This window comes from Haematobia irritans, chromosome 1, assembly GCF_050003625.1.
Source record: "Haematobia irritans isolate KBUSLIRL chromosome 1, ASM5000362v1, whole genome shotgun sequence".
NCBI classification, from domain to species: Eukaryota; Metazoa; Arthropoda; class Insecta; order Diptera; family Muscidae; genus Haematobia; species Haematobia irritans.
In genome coordinates, this window is record NC_134397.1 from 210846405 (window position 1) to 210866527 (window position 20123).

At 32.7% G+C, this 20123-nt stretch overlaps 1 protein-coding gene and 1 long non-coding RNA gene across 11 annotated transcripts in view; both read right to left on the bottom strand.

Annotated features, from left to right (window-relative positions):
* The window catches only part of tmod (tropomodulin), a 545171-nt gene that overhangs the window by 126145 nt on the left and 398903 nt on the right, over window positions 1–20123 (bottom strand). The window contains exon 1 of one of the 10 annotated variants that reach the window (XM_075292730.1): window positions 12022–12496. The exons of the other annotated variants lie outside the window; for them this stretch is intronic. Coding sequence (XP_075148845.1) covers window positions 12022–12027 — 6 coding nt within the window. The 5' untranslated portion in view covers window positions 12028–12496. Of the gene's footprint in view, window positions 1–12021; window positions 12497–20123 lie in introns of those variants that run through there. 10 annotated transcript variants of the gene reach the window in all.
* Window positions 13045–13420, bottom strand: LOC142219437 (uncharacterized). Its single transcript, XR_012717573.1, has 2 exons — window positions 13316–13420; window positions 13045–13258 (listed from the first exon to the last, which is right to left on the bottom strand). It is a non-coding gene; the product is annotated as an uncharacterized LOC142219437 (long non-coding RNA).

The following is a 20123-nucleotide window of genomic DNA, read 5'->3' on the forward strand; positions in this document are numbered from 1 at the left end:
AAATTTTTGCAAAATTCTATTTCTATAGATTATTTTTACAAAATTTGATTCCTACAGAAAATTTTGTCGAAATTTGATTTCTATGGAAAATTCTATGGAAATTCCGTGGAAACAACACTTACTTGGAGAAAAACATTTTGCATTTTACGAAAATATTAAGAATCCTACCAACCTACCAAACAGTAAAAAATGTACCATGTTTGGTAGAATTCAGATTCAACCGTGATTTAGATCCGGAGATTTTATTGGCCATTGTGCGGTATAAATGCAATGCGAGGAACCTCTTGTTTTTAAGACATTCTTGGTTGACACATGCTGAGTCCCATTGAAATATCCATGGCCAGAAATAATTGTCTGCCCTACACTGAAAAAAATATTTACCTAACAGTTGGCTGATAAGTCCCCGGTCTGACACATAGATGGCGTCGCTAGTATTAAATGCATATTATTTTTATATAAAACCAACCTTCAAATGATTCGTGTCAAAATTTGACGTCTGTAAGTCAATTAGTTTGTGAGATAGAGCGTATTTTGTGAAGCAACTTTTGTTATTGTGAAAAAATGGAAAAAAAGAAATTTCGTGTTTTGATAAAATACTGTTTTCTGAAGGGAAAAAATACGGTGGAAGCAAAAACTTGGCTTGATAATGAGTTTCCGATCTCTGCCCCAGGGAAATCAACAATAATTGATTGGTATGCAAAATTCAAGCGTGGTGAAATGAGCACCGAGGACGGTGAACGCAGTGGACGCCCAAAAGAGGTGGTTACCGACGAAAACATCAAAAAAAATCCACAAAATTATTTTGAATGACCTAAAATGAAGTTGATCGAGATAGCAGAGGCCTTAAAGATATCAAAGGAATGTGTTGGTCATATCATTAATCAATATTTAGATATGCGGAAGATCTGTGCAAAATGGGTGCCGCGCTAGCTCACATTTGACCAAAAACAACAACGTGTTGATGATTCTAAGCGGTGTTTGCAGCTGAGTCTTGCCTTCGATATGTGACAATGGATGAAACATGGCTCCATCACTACACTCCTGAGTCCAATCGACAGTCGGCTGAGTGGACAGCGACCTGTGAACCGTCTCCGTGGAAAGACTCAAAAGTCCGCTGACAAAGTAATGGCCTCTGTTTTTTGGGATGCGCTTGGAATAATATTTATCGATTATCTTGAGAAGGGAAAACCATCGTTTGAAGGTCTAAATCGCGGGAAAACGGCCCCATATGAAGAAGAAAAAAGTGTTGTTCCACCAAGACAACGCACCGTGCCACAAGTCATTGAGAACGATGGCAAAAATTCATGAATTGGGCTTCGAATTGCTTCCCCACCCACCGTATTCTCCAGATCTGGCCCCCAGCGACTTTTTCTTGTTCTCAGACCTCAAAAGGATGCTCGCAGGGAAAAAATTTGGCTGCAATGAAGAGGTTATCGCCGAAACTGAGGCCTATTTAGTGGCAAAACCGAAGGAGTACTACCAAAATGGTATCAAAAAAAAATTGGAAGATCGTTATAATCGTTGTATCGCTCTTGAAGGGAACTATGTTGAATAATAAAAACGAATTTTGACAAAAAAAATGTGTTTTCTTTCTTAGACCGGGGACTTATCAGCCAACCTATTATGGATTCCCATGAAATTTACGCGCCGTGATGACAATTGCTTAACCTGATTTTCCTGAAATCGAACTAAGTTGAATAATAAAAACGAATTTTGACAAAAAAAATGTGTTTTTCTTTGTTAGACCGGGGACTTATCAGCCAACCTGTTATGGATTCCCTTGAAAATTACGCGCCGTGATGACAATTGCTTAACCTGATTTTCCTGAAATCGAATGAAAATTTTAAATTTCCCTATGAGCTGAGTTAGCAAAGTCATTTCGAATAAAATCACAATGGGTAGCATAATCGCTCCTCTACTCTCTTCTTAATTTTTTCCAGATATTACGATTATACTTTGTTCTAATAGCTAATATCACAAAAGTTGGGTATAATATCAATATCTTTTTTCATATTATTTATCCAAATGCTTAGTTCCTTCAACCAAACATTGTAGCCATGGTTTACTCATCATAACAAAACAGCTTTTCTTGCCTAATAACGTTGTCCGCCCCACCACCCCATTTTATACATTAATTGTTTATGTTTAATCGTCAATACAATAGGAATTGAATTTGAGTTATTTTTTGTGGTTTTTCTATTTTATTTTGTGCTTACTTTCTTGGTGTATTATCTTTTGTTATCGTTTCCTATATACACTTTTCTCATGATATTCGTATATGGTCTAAGTTAGTTGATGTCATATCTCCATGTTACTTCTGAGCCCTATGTCTTGGCCTGTTATCGTAGGTAGTTGATGAAAAAAAAAATATCACCCCCCCTTACAAACTTCCAATTGGATTAATCAGCAGTATGAGAAGGCGATACTATTTTATCTTTCTTGGTTGGTTGCATTATTGTAATCACTTCATAAGTTTTTCATGTTTTGCAATGAACGATTTTGTTGTTGTTATTACCAGAATAGATTTTAATGGGTTTTGTGATAAGGTCTACACTATCGTTTGTTGTATTTAACTACCGGATGGAAGTAGTAGTAACACCTAAATAATTTTCTTTTTTCTCTGTGTGCACAAAAAGTAGGAAAATAATGAATCATCATACCACGTTTAATGATTATTGGACAAGGTCTCATATTCTTGGATTATATTTTAGTTCAGAATATGGTCTTTTATGTGGTTTGTTTCGTATATGTATGTGGATTTTTATGGCTTATAATTTCGCTTTTGTAGTAAAACTCTGGTATTTAGCTTATTTTTCTTGGCCTTTACACATTTCTTTATCGCTGGGAAAGTGAAATATGTATGAACTACATTTTGTGCTAAATTATTGTTTTCTTATGAATGAACAGATAAATAAATCTACAGTAATTTAAACGTTTAGTTTTTTTATGGTAGGTTGGCAGTGGATAGAGTTTAATGTTTGGGTTTTGGGAGATTTTAGAATTTTTTTTTTCGATATAATCATTTAGATTTTAACATATTTTCCTGTGTACATACAATTTTAACAAAAATTTTCTGTATTACTAAAATTTTAACCTTAGACAATGATCCCCTTCGTCAAAACGACGATGCTTCATTTTAATATTTTTTTTATCATTCTGAACTGTATTTTTGTCTTTATACTAATTCAAAAATTTTTGAATATTTGTTTAAAATTAAGCCGAGGCGGATAAAAAGGTCAGAAGTGCTTTTAATCGAACGCTCCCATCGCCCACTTTCCCGCGCCTTTCGACCGTGAGGGCCTCGTCTCCATAACGTAGGGACAGCGTACACACCATGATCTGGACCATGGTGGGGCGAGGCAGAGGCAGAGGGATGTAACCTGCTACACAGAAGGTCTCATTAGCCGGATATATTACATCACAAGACCCATTTCAGACAAATTAATTAAGAACTACGCATTCTATAAGTCCAAGAAATAAAATCAGGAGATCAGTCCATATGGCTCTAAAATACGTCTAGATTTCCAATTTCAAGCAATTTGGATAAAAACTACGTATTCCAGAAGCCCAAGAAATGAAATCGGGAGATCGGTCTATATGGGGGATATACCAAAACACTGGCCCATAATCACCATTTTTGGCACACCACTTTATGGTCCTAAAATACCTCTAGATTTCCAATTTCAGGCTAATTGGAAAAACTACGAATTCTATAAGCCCAAGATGTAAAATCGGAAGATCGGTCTATATGGGGTGCTATACCAAAACATGGACCGATACTCACCATTTTTGACACACCGCTTTATGGTGCTAAAATACGTCTATATTTCCAATTTAAGGCAAATTGGAAAAAACAACGATTTCTATAAGCCCAAGAAGTAAAATCGGGATGTCGGTCTATATGGGGGCTGGGCTATACCAAAACATTGGTCCATAATCACAATTTTTGGCACACCACTTTATGGTCCTAAAATACGTCTATATTTCCAATTTCAGGCAAATTGGATAATAACTACGAATTCTATAAGCCCAAGAAATAAAATCGGAAGGTCGGTCTATTTGGGGGCTATACCAAAACATGGACCGATACTCACCATTTTTGACACACCGCTTTATGGTGCTAAAATACGTCTATATTTCCAATTTAAGGCATATTGAAAAAAAAACTACGGATTCCGGAAGCCCAAGAAGTAAAATCGGGAGATCGGTCTATATGAGGGGGGGTGGGCTATACCAAAACCGATACTCACCATTTTTTGCACACTTCTTTATGGTCCTAAAATACCTTTAGATTTCCAATTTCAGGCAAATTGGATAAAAACTACGGTTTCTATAAGCCCAGGACCCCAAAACGGGAGGTCGGTGTATATGGGGACTATATCAAAGCTGGACCGATACTCACCATTTATGGTCCTAAAATACCTTTTGATTTCCAATATCAGGCAAATTGGATCAAACTACGGTTTTTATAAGCCCAGGACCCAAAATCGGGAGGTCGGTTTATATGGGGACTATATCAAAACCTGGACCGATATAGTTCATCTTCGAACTTGACCTGCCTGCAGCCAAATTTCAGCACGATTGCTTCATTATTGAAGACTGTAGGTTAGGTTAGGTGGCAGCCCGATGTATCAGACTCACTTTGACTATTCAGTCCATTGTGATACCACATTGGTGAACTTCTCTCTTATCACTTAGTGCTGCCCGATTCCATGTTAAGCTCAATGACAAGGGACCTCCTTTTTATAGCCGAGTCCGAACGGCGTTCCACATTGCAGTGAAACCACATAGAGAAGCTTTGATACCCTCAGAAATGTCACCAGCATTACTGAGGTGGGATAATTCACCGTCATTGAGCACTCAGTGTTAAGAGATAAGTTCACCACTGTGCTATCACAATAAACTGAATAGTCTAAGTGAGCCTGAAAAAATCAGGCAGCCACTACACCTAACCTAACCTCACACTACAGTGAAGTATGTAGCACTTCCCCTTCTCACCCACAGGAACTTGAGAAATAAGAGCACAACCTTACCCGATACAGGAAATTTTTGGGTTTTTGATGATGCTTTTGGAAGACCATAATTATGCACTGCCAAAATTAGCGCTGGCTGGAGAGCTTCATTTTTTTCAATTTTGTTCCAAACGGAAGGAGAACATTGTCAATATGTTTAAAGGGCGAACTCTGAGGATCGATCGGTAATGCAGACAACTCATTGGGGCACATCCAGCTTCAAGAAAGTTATGGTCCATTGATACCGCCGGACCATAAACCGCATTACAATGGATATGAGGATGGAGCAGCAATAATAACTCTTTGGACTATCTAGCCCCTGATACTACGAGCGCCAGATGGAGCTTCTTACGATATCATCGCCTCATTAACTAAGGTAATTTTTCTTTTAAAATTTTCATCAGTTTTATTTTTGTTTTGATTATTTATTATTTTTGATTTTCTTCTGAATTAAATCCTTTCGGCCTGTTAATAATAATAGGTAAGGTTAGGTATAGTGGCACACCGTTATTTTAGGCTAATTTTTACTAATCAGTCCATTGTGATGAACTTCGCTGTTACGAATGAGTGCTTCCAGATTCCATATTTAGCTCAATGACAAGGGACCGTAAACCCAAGTCCGGGTATAAAAAGTTGAAAGCAGTTAGAGAGAATAATACAGAGAATGAAGACGCCGAGTCGCGCCGACCAGTTTTTTGCAGTCGACGGCGCCGTCGAAAATGTCGACTCATCTCGACTCAAATTTAGCCGCGAATTAATCAAAAATATTGATTTATATCAGAAAAATTTATTAATAATTGCTAAATTTTTCGCCAAATGTATGTACTTTCTACCTTCAATCCATTAGTATCAAATTGCAATAATAGGTTTACAAAAATTTTGCTCAGAAAATTTTAATGAAATGTAAATTTGATTGCAAGATTTGTTGTACAACCAATCTCATTACAATTCGGAAAACTTCAAATTGATTTTATAATGGATATTTTATAATGGTGCACAATGTACCGCCGAATGGACAATTTTATTTCGGCAAAAATGTAGTGTAAGCCGCCGCCGACAAAAATGGGTCGGCTTCATTCTCTGGAAGAAATGTCACCAGCATTACAGCAAGAAGATAATCCACCACTGAAAACTAGGTGTCTAAAATATCGTTCCTCGGGAAAAGAAAACTTTTATAACAATGTTCGGTTGAAACTGGGATTGAACCCTAGGCACTTTTTATGCAAGACTGGTATGCTAACCATTGATGGCTCTCAAGAAGATCTTTAGCCTACTTTCAGGCTTCTTCATAGTTTCTTTAGCTTCTTCGGTGAATTTCAACATTTAAAAAGCTATCGTATATCTCGTTTCTAGTCTGTTCGTTACCTTCCTCGGTTATAACCAAATATCCTGTTTAGTTGTTAAAAACAAATCCATAAAATCCTACTGTTTCATTACATGAAAACAAGATCACCTAACCGACATTCTCCAAACATTACTTAATAAATAATTTCCCCTACTGACCGAGTCTGTACGAGTATTTCGAAGACAACTCAGCACATGAGATTTTATCATTTCGAATATTGGAAGTTTATCTATCGTTATAACCGGTGGTGCTGGTGTTATTATGTCACATAACCAGCAGCGATATAAATGCGTGCATGGTGTTTACAGTTTGATTTTTGTTTTCATTCCTAAACACCACCACTCATTGGTGTTAAAACAACTTGACTAAATCTTTGCTCGCATGAATAAAGAAAGTCATAAATTATGACTTTAGTTTTATATACAAGCTTAAGATTTTTATATCAGTCCGTTTTTTTTTTTTTTGCTCTCTTACTATAAACACTCAATTGATTAATTTCCATAGTCATTAATTTGGGGGGATTATGCAATTTGAGAAAACACCCAACACTATAAAATTGGCTATTATCCAGTGAAATGTTAGCGGTGATGGCTAAACTTTAGCTAGTACTCATAAAAATATGAATTTCATAATTTTTTGTTTTGTACTAATAATGGTAATTAAAATTTTGAATAAGTAATAACTATAACATAACAGCTACCGGTGATTCGGTATTCCAGAGATAGTTGATGAAAGTTTTTTTTTATTGGATTTGATTTGGTTAATAATGAAAAACAATGCAGTAGAAAATTAAGAATTTTTTTGTAACAGCCCAAAAGATGAATTTTTATGCCGATGAAAACTGGTTTAAAGGAAAATATATCAGATTTATATATTTCCTATTAATTTTACTGCAGGGAAGATTAACTTTTCAATACAGTGAGTTCATGAATGTTATTCAGAAATCTGTACTTGCTATATTATCCACAAAATTCAGATTATAAACTCGTTCTGTTATGTTTTATAATTAAATTGCACTAAAAAAATATTTTATCTATTTGACACATACCGATTTTCCAAATGTGGGTATTGGATAAAGAGTACGACTTCTAAAAGCTCAGGTATCTAGAATGTTATATGTAAAAATCTCGCTGCCAATAATTTCAGATTCTGGATCCATAAAAAATATATAGAGGCTATTGGCCTACAGGGGGTTAATTAAAAAAATAATATTCTGAGTTAATGTATATGATATAAAGTGCTCTGATTTACCAATACCCAAAAAGCAAAATTTTGGTTTGCCAGCAACTCATAATGCTGCCATTCTCTCATGGTAAACTTTATTGGAATTAGAAATTTTCGCCAGCCTTAAGAGCATCACAAATTTTTGAATTATAATTCCTTGTAGTTGGATTTAAATGGAGATTTGTAAACACGGTCGCCACTAGTGCCAAAAATAATCTACCAAAATTTAAAGAAAATTCTACCATAAATCTTTTCGTCAAAATTTCAATACTATGGAAAATTTGTCAATTTTTTTTTTCAATAAAAAATTTTGTCAAAATTTTATTTCTATAGAAAATTTTGTCAACATTTTATTTCTATAAAAAATTTTGTCAAAATTTTATTTCTATAGAAAATTTTGTGAAAATTTTATTTCTATAGAAAATTTTGTCAAAATTTATTTCTATAGAAAATTTTGTTGACTTTTTATTTCTATAGAAAATTTTGTCAAAATTTTATTTCTATAGAAAATTTTCTCAATATTTTATTTCTATAGAAAATTTTGTCAACATTTTATTTCTATAGAAAATTTTGTCAAAATTGTATTTCTATAGAAAAATTTGGTCTAAATTTTATTTCTATAGAAAATTCTGGCAAAATTTTATATCTATAGAAAATTTTGTCAAAATTTTAGTTCTATAGAAAATTTTGTCGTCGTTTTATTTCTATACAAAATATTTTGTCAAAACTTTATATTTATACAAAATATTTTGTCAAAATATTATTTCTATAGAAATTTGTTCTAAATTTTATTTCTATAGAAAATTTTGTTAAAATTATATTTCTATCGAACATTTTGTCAACATTTTATTTCTATAGAAAATTTCGTCAACATATTATTTCTATAGAAAATTTTGCAAAATTTTATTTCTATAGAAAATTTTGTCAAAATTTTATTTATATAGAAAATTTTGTCATAATTTTATTTCTATAGAAAATTTTGTCATAATTTTATTTCTATAGAAAATTTTGTCAACATTTTATTTCTATAGAAAATTTTGTCAAAATTTTATTCCTATAGAAAATTTTGTCAAAATTTTATTTCTATAGAAAATTTTGTCAAAATTGTATTTTTATAGAAAATTGTGTCAAAATTTATTTCTATAGAAAATTTTGTTGACTTTTTATTTCTATAGAAAATTTTGTCAACATTTTATTTCTATAGAAAATTTTCTCAATATTTTATTTCTATAGAAAATTTTGTCAACATTTTATTTCTATAGAAAACTTTGCCAAAATTGTATTTCTATAGAAAAATTTGGTCTAAATTTTATCTCTATAGAAAATTCTGGCAAAATTTTATATCTATAGAAAATTTTGTCAAAATTTTAGTTCTTTAGAAAATTTTGTCGTCGTTTTATTTCTATACAAAATATTTTGTCAAAACTTTATATTTATACAAAATATTTTGTCAAAATATTATTTCTATAGAAATTTGTTCTAAATTTTATTTCTATAGAAAATTTTGTTAAAATTATATTTCTATCGAACATTTTGTCAACATTTTATTTCTATAGAAAATTTCGTCAACATATTATTTCTATAGAAAATTTTGCAAAATATTATTTCTATAGAAAATTTCGTCAAAATTTTATTTCTATAGAAATTTTGCCAAATTTTTATTTCTATAGAAAATTTTGTCAAAATTTTATTTCTATAGAAAATTTTGTCAAAAATTATTTCTATAGAAATTTTTTTTTGACTTTTTATTTCTATAGAAAATTTTGTCATAATTTTATTTCTATAGAAAATTTTCTCAATATTTTATTTCTATAGAAAATTTTGTCAACATTTTATTTCTATAGAAAATTTTGTCAAAATTTTATTCCTATAGAAAATTTTGTCAAAATTTTATTTCTATAGAAAATTTTGTCAACATTTTATTTTTATAGAAAATTGTGTCAAAATTTTATTTCTATAGAAAATGTTGTCAACATTTTATTTCTATACACAATAATTTGTCAAAACTTTATTTTTATACAAAATATTTTGTCAAAATATTATTTCTATAGAAATTTGGTCTAAATTTTATTTCTATGGGAAATTTTGTTAAAATTATATATCTATAGAAAATTTTGTCAACATTTTATTTCTACAGAAAATTTTGTCAATTTTTATTTCTATAGAAAATTTTATCAAAATTTCAATACTATAGAAAATTTTGTCAAAATTTCAATTCTATAGAAAATTTTGTCAAAAGTTTATTTCTATAGAAAATTTTGACAAAATTTTACTTCTATAGAAAATTTTGACAAAATTTTATTTCAATGGAAAATTTCGTTAAAATTTTATTTGTAAAGAAAATTTTTTTCAAAATTTTATTTCTATAGAAAATTTTGTCAAAATTTTATTTCTATAAAAAATTTTGTCAAAATTTTATTTCTATAAAAAATTTTATTAAAACTCTATTTCTATAGAAAATTTTGCCAAATTTTATTTCTATAGAAAGTTTTGTCAAAATTTTATTTCTATAGACAATTTTTTAAAAATTTTATTTCTATAGAAAGTTTTGCCAAAATTTTATTTCTTTTTATTTTAACAAAATTTTGTTAAAATTATATTTCTATAGAAAGTTTTGCCAAAATTTTATTTCTATAAAACATTTTGTTAAAATTTTATTTCGATATAAAATTTTTGTCAAAATTTTATTTCAATAGAAAATTTTGTCAAAATTTTATTTTTATAGAAAATTTTGTCAAAATTTTATTTCTATAGAAAATTTTGTCAAAATTTTAATTATATACAAAATTTTTGTCAAATTTTTTTTTCAATAGAAAATTTTGTTAAAATTTTATTTCTATAGAAAGTCTTGCCAAAATTTTATTTCTATAGAAATTTGAAATTCCTCTTAGGTGGAAAGTAATGTTTTACAAAATCTACCAAAACATCAAGAATTCTACTAATTTACCAAACAGTAAAAATCTACCAGTTTTGGTAGTGGCAACCATGTTTGTAAACCGGAATAGGGGGTATATGCGGGCTATATCCAAACAAAAAGTTCGGCCAGTTCGAATACATAAATTCCCAACTCCATGGAACACATACAATAATCGGATCGTTGAAAACTACTTATGGTGATGTTAGGGTAGGTATAGAGACAGTCCGATATTTTAGTTCATAGTGATATTACAGTGGTGAACTGCCCTCTTCACAGAGTGATGTCCGTGTCTTTGTTTTGCTCAATGACAAGAATCTCAATTTTTATAGCCGATTCCGAAATGCGTTCCGGATAATGGTGAAACCACTTAAAGAAGCTTTCAAAAACTCAGAAATTTCACCAGTTAACCAAATGTATATTGCAGATAACTTCTCTCCTGTTAACCTAACCCTCCGATGAAGTAATAAAACCAACAGCATATAACATAACCGATAGCAATAGAAGCTCTAAAATCGATCCCACGGCGGCGGGTTCTGTGTACCGGATCGACCCGATGGACCCCATCCATTGGCCAGCGGCTGCCACATCAGTGTACGTGTTGTTGAAGCTCTAAAATGTATATTGCAGATAACTTCTCTCCTGTTAACCTAACCCTCCGATGGGTGGTAAGGTCCCGATGGATCTGATATCAAACATAATTGTTTATGAAGTGATGAACCATCATATTTGTAATCGTTTATGCAAGCAAAAAAAAAATCCACAGGGATCTTAACAACTGTCGGACGGTTCAACTGAAAAGTATTTCACATTTCCTAGCCGTAGAGCGGTTTAAACGTTGGTTAGCTAAACTTACTTTAACAAAAATGTCGTGACTCACGAAAATCTCCGTGATTCAAGCATATTGTTAGGTCCACACAGTGTATTTTGGAGGATTCATGTTATGTGTACATATTTTGCAATGGCGTTTCACATCAACTGATGGACGATGACAATCTCCTTATTGAGGATACTAGGTAAAACAAAGGAAAATATATTTATTCACAAACTAAACCATTAATTGTGCCTTAGCCATTGCAAATAATTCTAAAACATATTACGAATAATTTCTTTTGTTTAATGTTAGCAACTCCGACTCGCAAACGGTGAAAGACTCCATAAATTTTCCTTCCATTTTCCCGGTACCATCATTTCTGTCATTTTCCTTTTTCGTAAACAAATATGGGGTGTCGTTTCATTCCGTTCATTCCTCACCATATACATTCCATACCGACCGACCAACCAACCCTCATCATTACAACAAAACAAAAACTGACGTAATCATAATAAAAAAATTAATGCTTATTGGGACATTGTGTCGCCGTCGTTCGCGTTGAATGAGAACACTTCGAAGAAAACCTCTTGAAGAAAAAATCAATGAAGATTTTTATAGAATTTTTTCGACTATACAAAACATATTCATAACTTTATATTGTATTTCACAAACTAAATGATGCATGTAGTCAAATGATAAGGTGTCAACTAACCTCCATATCTACGGTTGTTTTTACTGTTTGTTCTTTTGTTTCACCAGAGAGAATAGTAGAGAATATCTCGTCTTACTAGTTTTGTTGACCTTTTTTCGTTTCTTGACGCGATGTAATGACACAACTTCCAAGTTTTTTTTTTTCTTAATGGATATCTCAACTAGGATTTGGAATGTTTTCGATTTTAAATAAATTAATGGAATAAATATTGCACTTTAAATTTGTGTATTAAATTTATTGGGCGTTGACGCGTTTTCTCGTATTTCTACTCGGTCACCAAGTATTCGTTTTTGTGCCTTTCTTTCGAGCTGAACACACTACGGTTTAATTTAAAACGGAATGCTTAATTCACTTTATTAAATTCACTAATAAATTAATAAATGCGATGATTTCTTTGTGTTTTTCTGTTATTTCCTCGTCGTACTCCCGGAATGATGAAGTATTCGATTCTGCGCCTGATTTTTTCTTATTGTATCTGTTGGCTTTTTTGTTGTTTTATGTGACAGAGAACGGAGTTGATTTGTCATAAGTTAACGCCGTCATATTTGTCCAAACGGCAGACGGTTTAAAGCCATGGATGATGGAAGCGGTTATTGCAACACACAGCAACAGTATCGTATACACGTAGGGAAAAACTTTTCTTAGTAGGGAAACCAAACCGAAATTCGATTGTAGGTTTTGTTACATTAAAAAGCGGTTCTATGTTCGTTTTTAGAACATAAAAAATCACTTTATATTCCCGTTGTATTGTAAAAAAATCTACATTTACCCTGCCAACATTTTTTGAATTTGGGGACTCTTTTGAGAATCCCCACTACGTCGAAAACAATCATATACGACATCAAAAACTCGTCGGAAAAGCGCCGTCACTATTGAGAAGTTGTACCACGCCAAGTTACTACAAAAATGTTTCGCATGAGTGCAATTATTAGGTGCCTTTATAGATCAATTTAGAACGACGCCAATAAGGGACCCTCCAAACAATCAGAAAAAGTGCATTTTAAGATAGTTGTAAAAGAATCATTGTGGTCGAGTAAAACACGTTTGTTTAGATATTTATTAATTTGATTAAACAATTACTAATTCTTAAAAATATAACATTTATACCACTATCACATTACATTTAACATAATTTTTGGCATTAATGATGATGTTGAGTTACAAGTAGCGAGTTACATGTTGCTGCGTCTATCAACCAGTGTTTTTATTCCATGGAGGCAGCGTGTCTGTAAAATATCTGAAAAACAATCACTTTATTCCATTTGGAAAATCACCAAATTGTTCACCAATATACCTTTCACAATTTTAAGCGTATAATCTATGTTTTCAGAACTTTATTTTCGTTTTTATTTAATTAAAATATAACAAGCTGGTTGCGCTTGGCGTTTCACAAAAAAAATGGCTTTTTTAACAGTAGGGATGGCAAATTACTTGCATGTACTTTTTGATGTACCTTTTCATGATGGTTGAAGTGACATTTACGAGTCTGTGGTAACGATGAGGTTGAAATGGAACTTTGAAATGCTGGCAGGGTAGTGAGAATTTCAATGCGAAAACCAAAAATACATAATATATCCCTGCCAACATTTTTTGAATTTGGAGCGCTTCTGAGAATCCCCACAACGTCGAAAACAGTCGTATACGATAATGATTCTTTTACAACTATCTTAAAATGCACTTTGTCTGATTGTTTGAAGGGGCTCTTATTGGCATCCTTCTAAATGTATCCAGAAGGGCACCTAATAATTGAACTCATGCGATACTTTTTTGTAGTAACTTGGCGTATTACAACTTCTCAATAGTGACGGCGCCTTTCCAACGAGTTTTGGATGTCGTATACGATTGTTTTCGACGTGGTGGGGATTCTCAGAAGCGCCGTCAAATTCAAAAAATGTTATTTTTTTTTAATTGTTATGCTTAGTACTAAGTTCGTTTCTGCGAAAAACGAATATTTTCATATATCTCCGTAAATAGGGTCTCAAACCCAGGGATGTTAGCTTATTTATGCGAAATATTATGCCTGTCTATTTTTTCGTGCGAAAAATCCAGGGTTGTATAAATATGTGCTTGTAAATGCTCAAAACAAAGATTTCGCATTTATTCCGCGCTAACGTTTTTTATATGGAGTATAACAGATTTTCGTGCGAAAACGTGATATTAGTACTAGGCTTTAAAGAAAATTTCGTAGTTTGAAGAAAAAAATTCGAGTTCAACATTGCAAAAATGTCTTTAGTGCAATACGAAATTCAAGATGGGCGCATTACTGATACAATTTATAATCTTTAAGAAATTCTGAACTATTTTGTGGGGATACGGATTAAGTAAATCAATATGTTTCATTTGTGTTCATAGCTAAATTGTTTGCAGAAATTAGACAAATTTGCTTGATTAAGGTGGGTACAAGCTTGAGTTTAAGGCCGGTACTATGTTTATTCTTGCAAAAAAAATTATAGTAACCATTATTTCGCACATAGAAAGCGGAGTTTATTTAGGTAAATGGGAGTGGTTGCTGCTTGCTATTACAAACTTAACATTTTATTTTTCCTTGGGCAATTGATCTGCTATTCCTTTGTATATTTTCGGAACAAAAATATGATCCGTGTTTGCGTTATAAACCCACACAAATAGTTTTAATAAAAAAAATATTTCTTAATTCGCATTGCAAATGGCGCCGTGCTATAAACATCAGTTCTTCAACTCGAAAAAAAATAAAGTACCACAAATGGAAAAAATTTCGCTAGTTTTTCGCATTTTTTGGTTTTGTATGGAGTTTCAACGCGAAAACCAAACAGAGTACCGGCCTTTAGCCGCTAAAATCAAAACTAAAGGCCGGTACTATGTTCATTCTTGCGAAAAATTTTTATGGAAACCATTATTTCGCACATAGAAAGCGGCGTTTTTTTAGGTAGCTTGGAGCGCTATTTTACAGGGAGCGATATTGGAGTAAGTTGGTGGTTGTTGCTTGTTTTTACAAAATAACATTTTATTTTTCCTTGGGCAATTGATCTGCTATTCCTTTGATCCTTTGTATAGTTTCGGAACAAAAATATGGTCCGTGTTTGATTTATAAACCCGCACAAATAGTTTTTAATAAATAAATTATTTCTTAATTCACATTGCAAATGGCGCCGTGCTATAAACGTCAGTTTTTCAACACGAAAAAACAAAGTATCACAAATGGAAAAAATTTCGCAAATTTTTCGCATTTTTTGGTTTTGTATGGAGTTTCAACGCGAAAACCGAACAGAGTACCGGCCTTTAAGGCCGGTACTCTTATAAATCAAACACGGACCATATTTTTGTTCCGAAACTATACAAAGGAACAACGGAATAGCAGATCAATTGCCCAAGGAAAAATAAAATGTTATTTTGTAAAAACAAGCAACACCACCAACTTAATCTAATATCGCTCCCTGTAAAATAGCGCTCCAAGCTACCTAAAAAAACGCCGCTTCTATGTGCGAAATAATGGTTTCCATAAAAATTTTTCGCAAGAATGAACATAGTACCGGCCTTAAATCAGTAAAAAAAAAGTATAAAATTGATCCAAATGAGAATAGCCCAAAGCAACTTTTCATACAGTTTATGTTCTTTAAAATGATTTATTAAAGAAAAGTTATGGTGAAAAATGGCGATTTAAGAAAATGGGAAGAAATGAAAGGGAAAAATGAATAAAAAAATATTATTGTACAGACAGAAAGACCTCATCTACAGTGTGCAGAAAAAACAGCGCCGTGCTAAAACTTACATATGTATGTAAGTAATCCCGTCCCGAAATCTCGGAATTTTTGGGACGATATTTATCTCAAATCCCGGGGTCCCGGGTTTTTTAGGATTTTTATTAATATTTTTTTTTTGTTATTCCCGGGCAGCATTTCAAATTTCCACTTCATCATCATCGTTACCACAGACTCGTAAGTGACACTACAACAATCGGTGATGGGGAAACGTATCAAAAAGTACGAAATGTACATTCAAGTATTTTGCCATCACTATTGTTGCAAGAGCCTTTTTATATTGTGTGAAACACCAAGCGCAACTAGCTTATTATAAATTATGTAAATAAAAAAAAGTGAAAAAATAGTAATTATGATTAAAATTGTGAAAGGTATATTGGTGAAAAATTTTCGACTTTCTAAATGGAATAAAGTGATAGTTTCTCCATCAAGAATAAACAATGGTAGACGCTGCAGCATCGGCCGAATATAGGAGAATTGCCCCTTATAAATCAACATAATTCCTTTGTTAAGACAATGTTCAATGTGTTTTTATTCGTATAATGGAATAATTTATAAATTTGTATTCAAATTAATATACATCTAAGCAATCGTATTTTACTTGGCCACAATTGTTTTTTTCCTAATAGTTTGAAGGGGCTATTATTGGCGTCGTTTTAAATTTATTCTAAAAAAGCACCTAATAATAGCACTCATGATATACTTTTTATACCCACCACCATAGAATGGTGACGGGGGTATAATAAGTTTGTCATTCCGTTTGTAACACATCGAAATATCGATTTCCGACTATATAAAGTATATATATATTCTTGATCAGGGAGAAATTTTAAGACGATATAACGATGTCCGTCTGTCTGTCTGTCTGTCTGTTGTAATCACGCTACAGTCTTCAATAATGAAGCAATCGTGCTAAAATTTTGCACAAACTCGTCTTTTGTCTGCAGGCAGGTCAAGTTCGAAGATGGGCTATATCGGTCCAGGTTTTGATATAGTCCCCATATAAACCGACCTCCCGATTTGGGGTCTTGGGCTTATAGAAATCGTAGTTTTTATCCAATTTGCCTGAAATTTGAAATCTAGAGGCATTTTATGACCATAAAGACGTGTGCCAAAAATTGTGAGTATCGGTCCATGTTTTGGTATGGTCCCCATATAAAACGACCTCTCGATTTGGGGTCTTGGGCTTATAGAAACCGTAGTTTTTATCCAATTTGTCTGAAATTGGAAATCTAGAGGTATTTTAGGACCGTAAAGAGGTGTGCCGAAAATGGTGAGTATCGGTCCATATGTTGGTATAGCCCCCATATAGACCGATTTCCCGGTTTTACTTCTCGTGCTTCTAGAATCCGAAGTTTTTATCCTATTTGCCTGAAATTGGAAATCTAGAGGTATTTTCGGGTCATAAAGAGGTGTGCCGAAAACGGTGAGTATCGGTCCATATTTTAGTATAGCCCATATAAGAATGATCTCCCGATTTAACTCCTTGGGTTTCTAGAAACCGTAGTTTTTATCTGATTTGTCTGAAATTGTAAATATTCTGGTATTTTAGGCTCACAAAAACGTGTATCGGATTAAGTTTTTATCGGTCCATTTGGTAATGCCTCCATATAGACCGACTTCACTTCTTGCAGGTGTAGAAGGCGCACTGATCATGAAAATTGCTTGAAACTCAATGTAAAGTTTCCAGATTTTACTTCGACAGATTTAAGATTTCAAATCAAGACGTTATTTTATAATTTCCTTGCACACTTACAAGATATGTTAATGATTCCTCTAAACCTCAAACAAAAATGGTTCTTATAAATCCAGAATCTGATATAGTCCTCATAGGTGAAATCTTTAAATTTATCTTCGGGAAGTGTCCTCAAGCCCTCCTGAAATTTCAAAGGAAACCCTAATATTTGGTTCATGGTGGTGGGTATTTAAGATTCGGCCCGGCCGAACTTAGTGCTGTATATACTTGTTTGTAGTAACTTGGCGTGGTACAATTTCTCAATAGTGACGGCACTTTTGCGACGAGTTTTTGATATCGTATACGAATGTTTTCGACGTGGTGGGGATTCTCAGAAGTGCCGTCAAATTAACCCTCTAATGCCCAAGCCCGCCTTTAGGCGGGCTTCTTTTAATAAGAAAGCTTTTAGTAAAATACACCTTAAGACAACAAAAATGGGCAAAATAAGAAGAAAACTTATTTGAAACTATTTAAGAGGCTTTGCAGCATATGCTGAATTTTACCGTATACATTTTTCTTGCTTAGTTCTCTTGCTTTTGTGTCGTTAACATTGAAAATGTATTCAGCTGGCAAAAAAAAAATGGGGCATTAGAGGGTTAAAAAAAATGTTGACAGGGTATATGTGTTTTTGATGTTTTTGTATCTGTGACTATTATTTTTTCATGATATAACACAATGGGTGTAATACTACGTTTACATTATGCTCAAAATCTTGCTTTTTCGGGTTTTGCCAATCGCCTTTTTATTAAAGGTGGGATTTATAGCCAAAGAAGGAGATTTCAAGCATAAAGTCAACGTAGTATTAAGTTCTGTTTAGCTCCCTTCCAAATAATTGTTGAAAAAGAACGGGAACACGCTTAACCCTGGACAGTCATCCTTCGTCAAAATGACGACGAGTAATTTAATTTTCGATTTAAAATACATTTTGGTCGATTGGGAAATGATAAATTTAAGTTATACCAATTTAAAAATTTTTATGAATTTTTATGTTTTACTAATTAAAAACAAATCGAATGAGAAAATAAACTCAATTTTGGCTCACAGTTTTGCTCACGATGCAAATTATAGCGTCTTGAAATAAGCCGTAGTCAAAATGACGAAGGATGAAGTTAATGTACAAAAAATTAGGATGAATTTCCAGGGTTAATAACTATTATTAGCCATTGATTCTCATAATGGAAATTTTGGCTAGATTGGCAACACCGAACGTTTATCAGCACTTATCGTTGGTGTGTTGTTGTCTTGGCTAACATCGATTGAGTACGCTACATTCCTTGTATTTGCACATTTTATTAACTTTATTACAGTTTCATCAGTGTATAACAGCGTACTGTTAGCGGGGTTTGATGCTACTAAGTTGATGTGAAGCTTAGACAAAAACCTCGTAAAGAAAGAATTGACCGAGTGAGTTCCGTTTATAAGGCTTCGTTTTCTTATAGATATCGCTGATCGTACTTTCAAAATATGGGTCTTTCAAAGTATGATAAATTAAAAGAGGAATTACATACAATGTGGAAATCCGTGATTTTTTTCTTACTCACATCCGTCTATTTGGTTAACAACGTAACCGATTTCTTTAAACGAGGAATTTAACAAGATTCGCCATTGGCCTAAAGTGTCTGTTTTATTATAATTGACATAAAATGCAATCCTCAATTATTTGAAAAGTCTAATTAAACTCTTAAGACAATTATAATTTGAAAATAAGTTATAAAATTAAATTATGGGCCATTAAAACGATTTATTAAAATTAATTAAAAGTCATTAAGAAATGCCAACGAAAAACCATTTGAAGTAATAAAACCAACAGCAATAGCAACAGCATAATATTACCGATAGCAATAGAAGCTCTAAAATACATATTTAGAAACTCAAAAGGGGGAGTTGGAGGAGGCATACATAGGAAGATACAACAGAGATGAAAATAATAATAAAACAATTTACCTGAAAGACATCAAGAACAAATAAAACGATGGTTTTAAAACCTTTATTGCCCCCACCTACATACGCAACACAAAGAGCTATACGATCTGCGAACATAAAGTAACGGCAACATCAGGCCACTAAAAAAAGCCAGATGTTGGCCAAGGACATACTCCACAAGATGATGGTTGGTGATGACTATGAAGAGGACATGACAAACTTGTACTAAAACTTAACTGCCGAGCATTCCATTTAATAATGAGATTTTGAGCATTGCTTGTGAATGAATGAATGTTAGTGATGAGAGGGAGAGTAGAAAGAGTCATCATATTCTTGGCAGACACTTGAAGAGCTATATTGACAGACGAATATAAAAGAAAACGCACACACACTCCTTAGAATTATTCGTTTTGTATTACAAGAGCCCCCTCCTTACTTCTCCGTGATATAGACCACACCGTGAATTATTTGATACTCTTTACGGTTTACTTCTTTGGTTTATATTGAAAACAGGGAAAAAAGGTGTTGGTCTTTCAAGTGCAAAATTACTTGTGCGTTGCTGGCGCCAATGGCGAAGAGTGTAAAAGGTGGGCTAAAGAGGCATTTTGTAAATGGCTCAAAAAAAAAAAAAAACAACAACATCATAAAAATACCTAAAGTACGGTAAAGAGTCAGCGAATTGTGTTGTTGGTAGTATTACGCGCTTT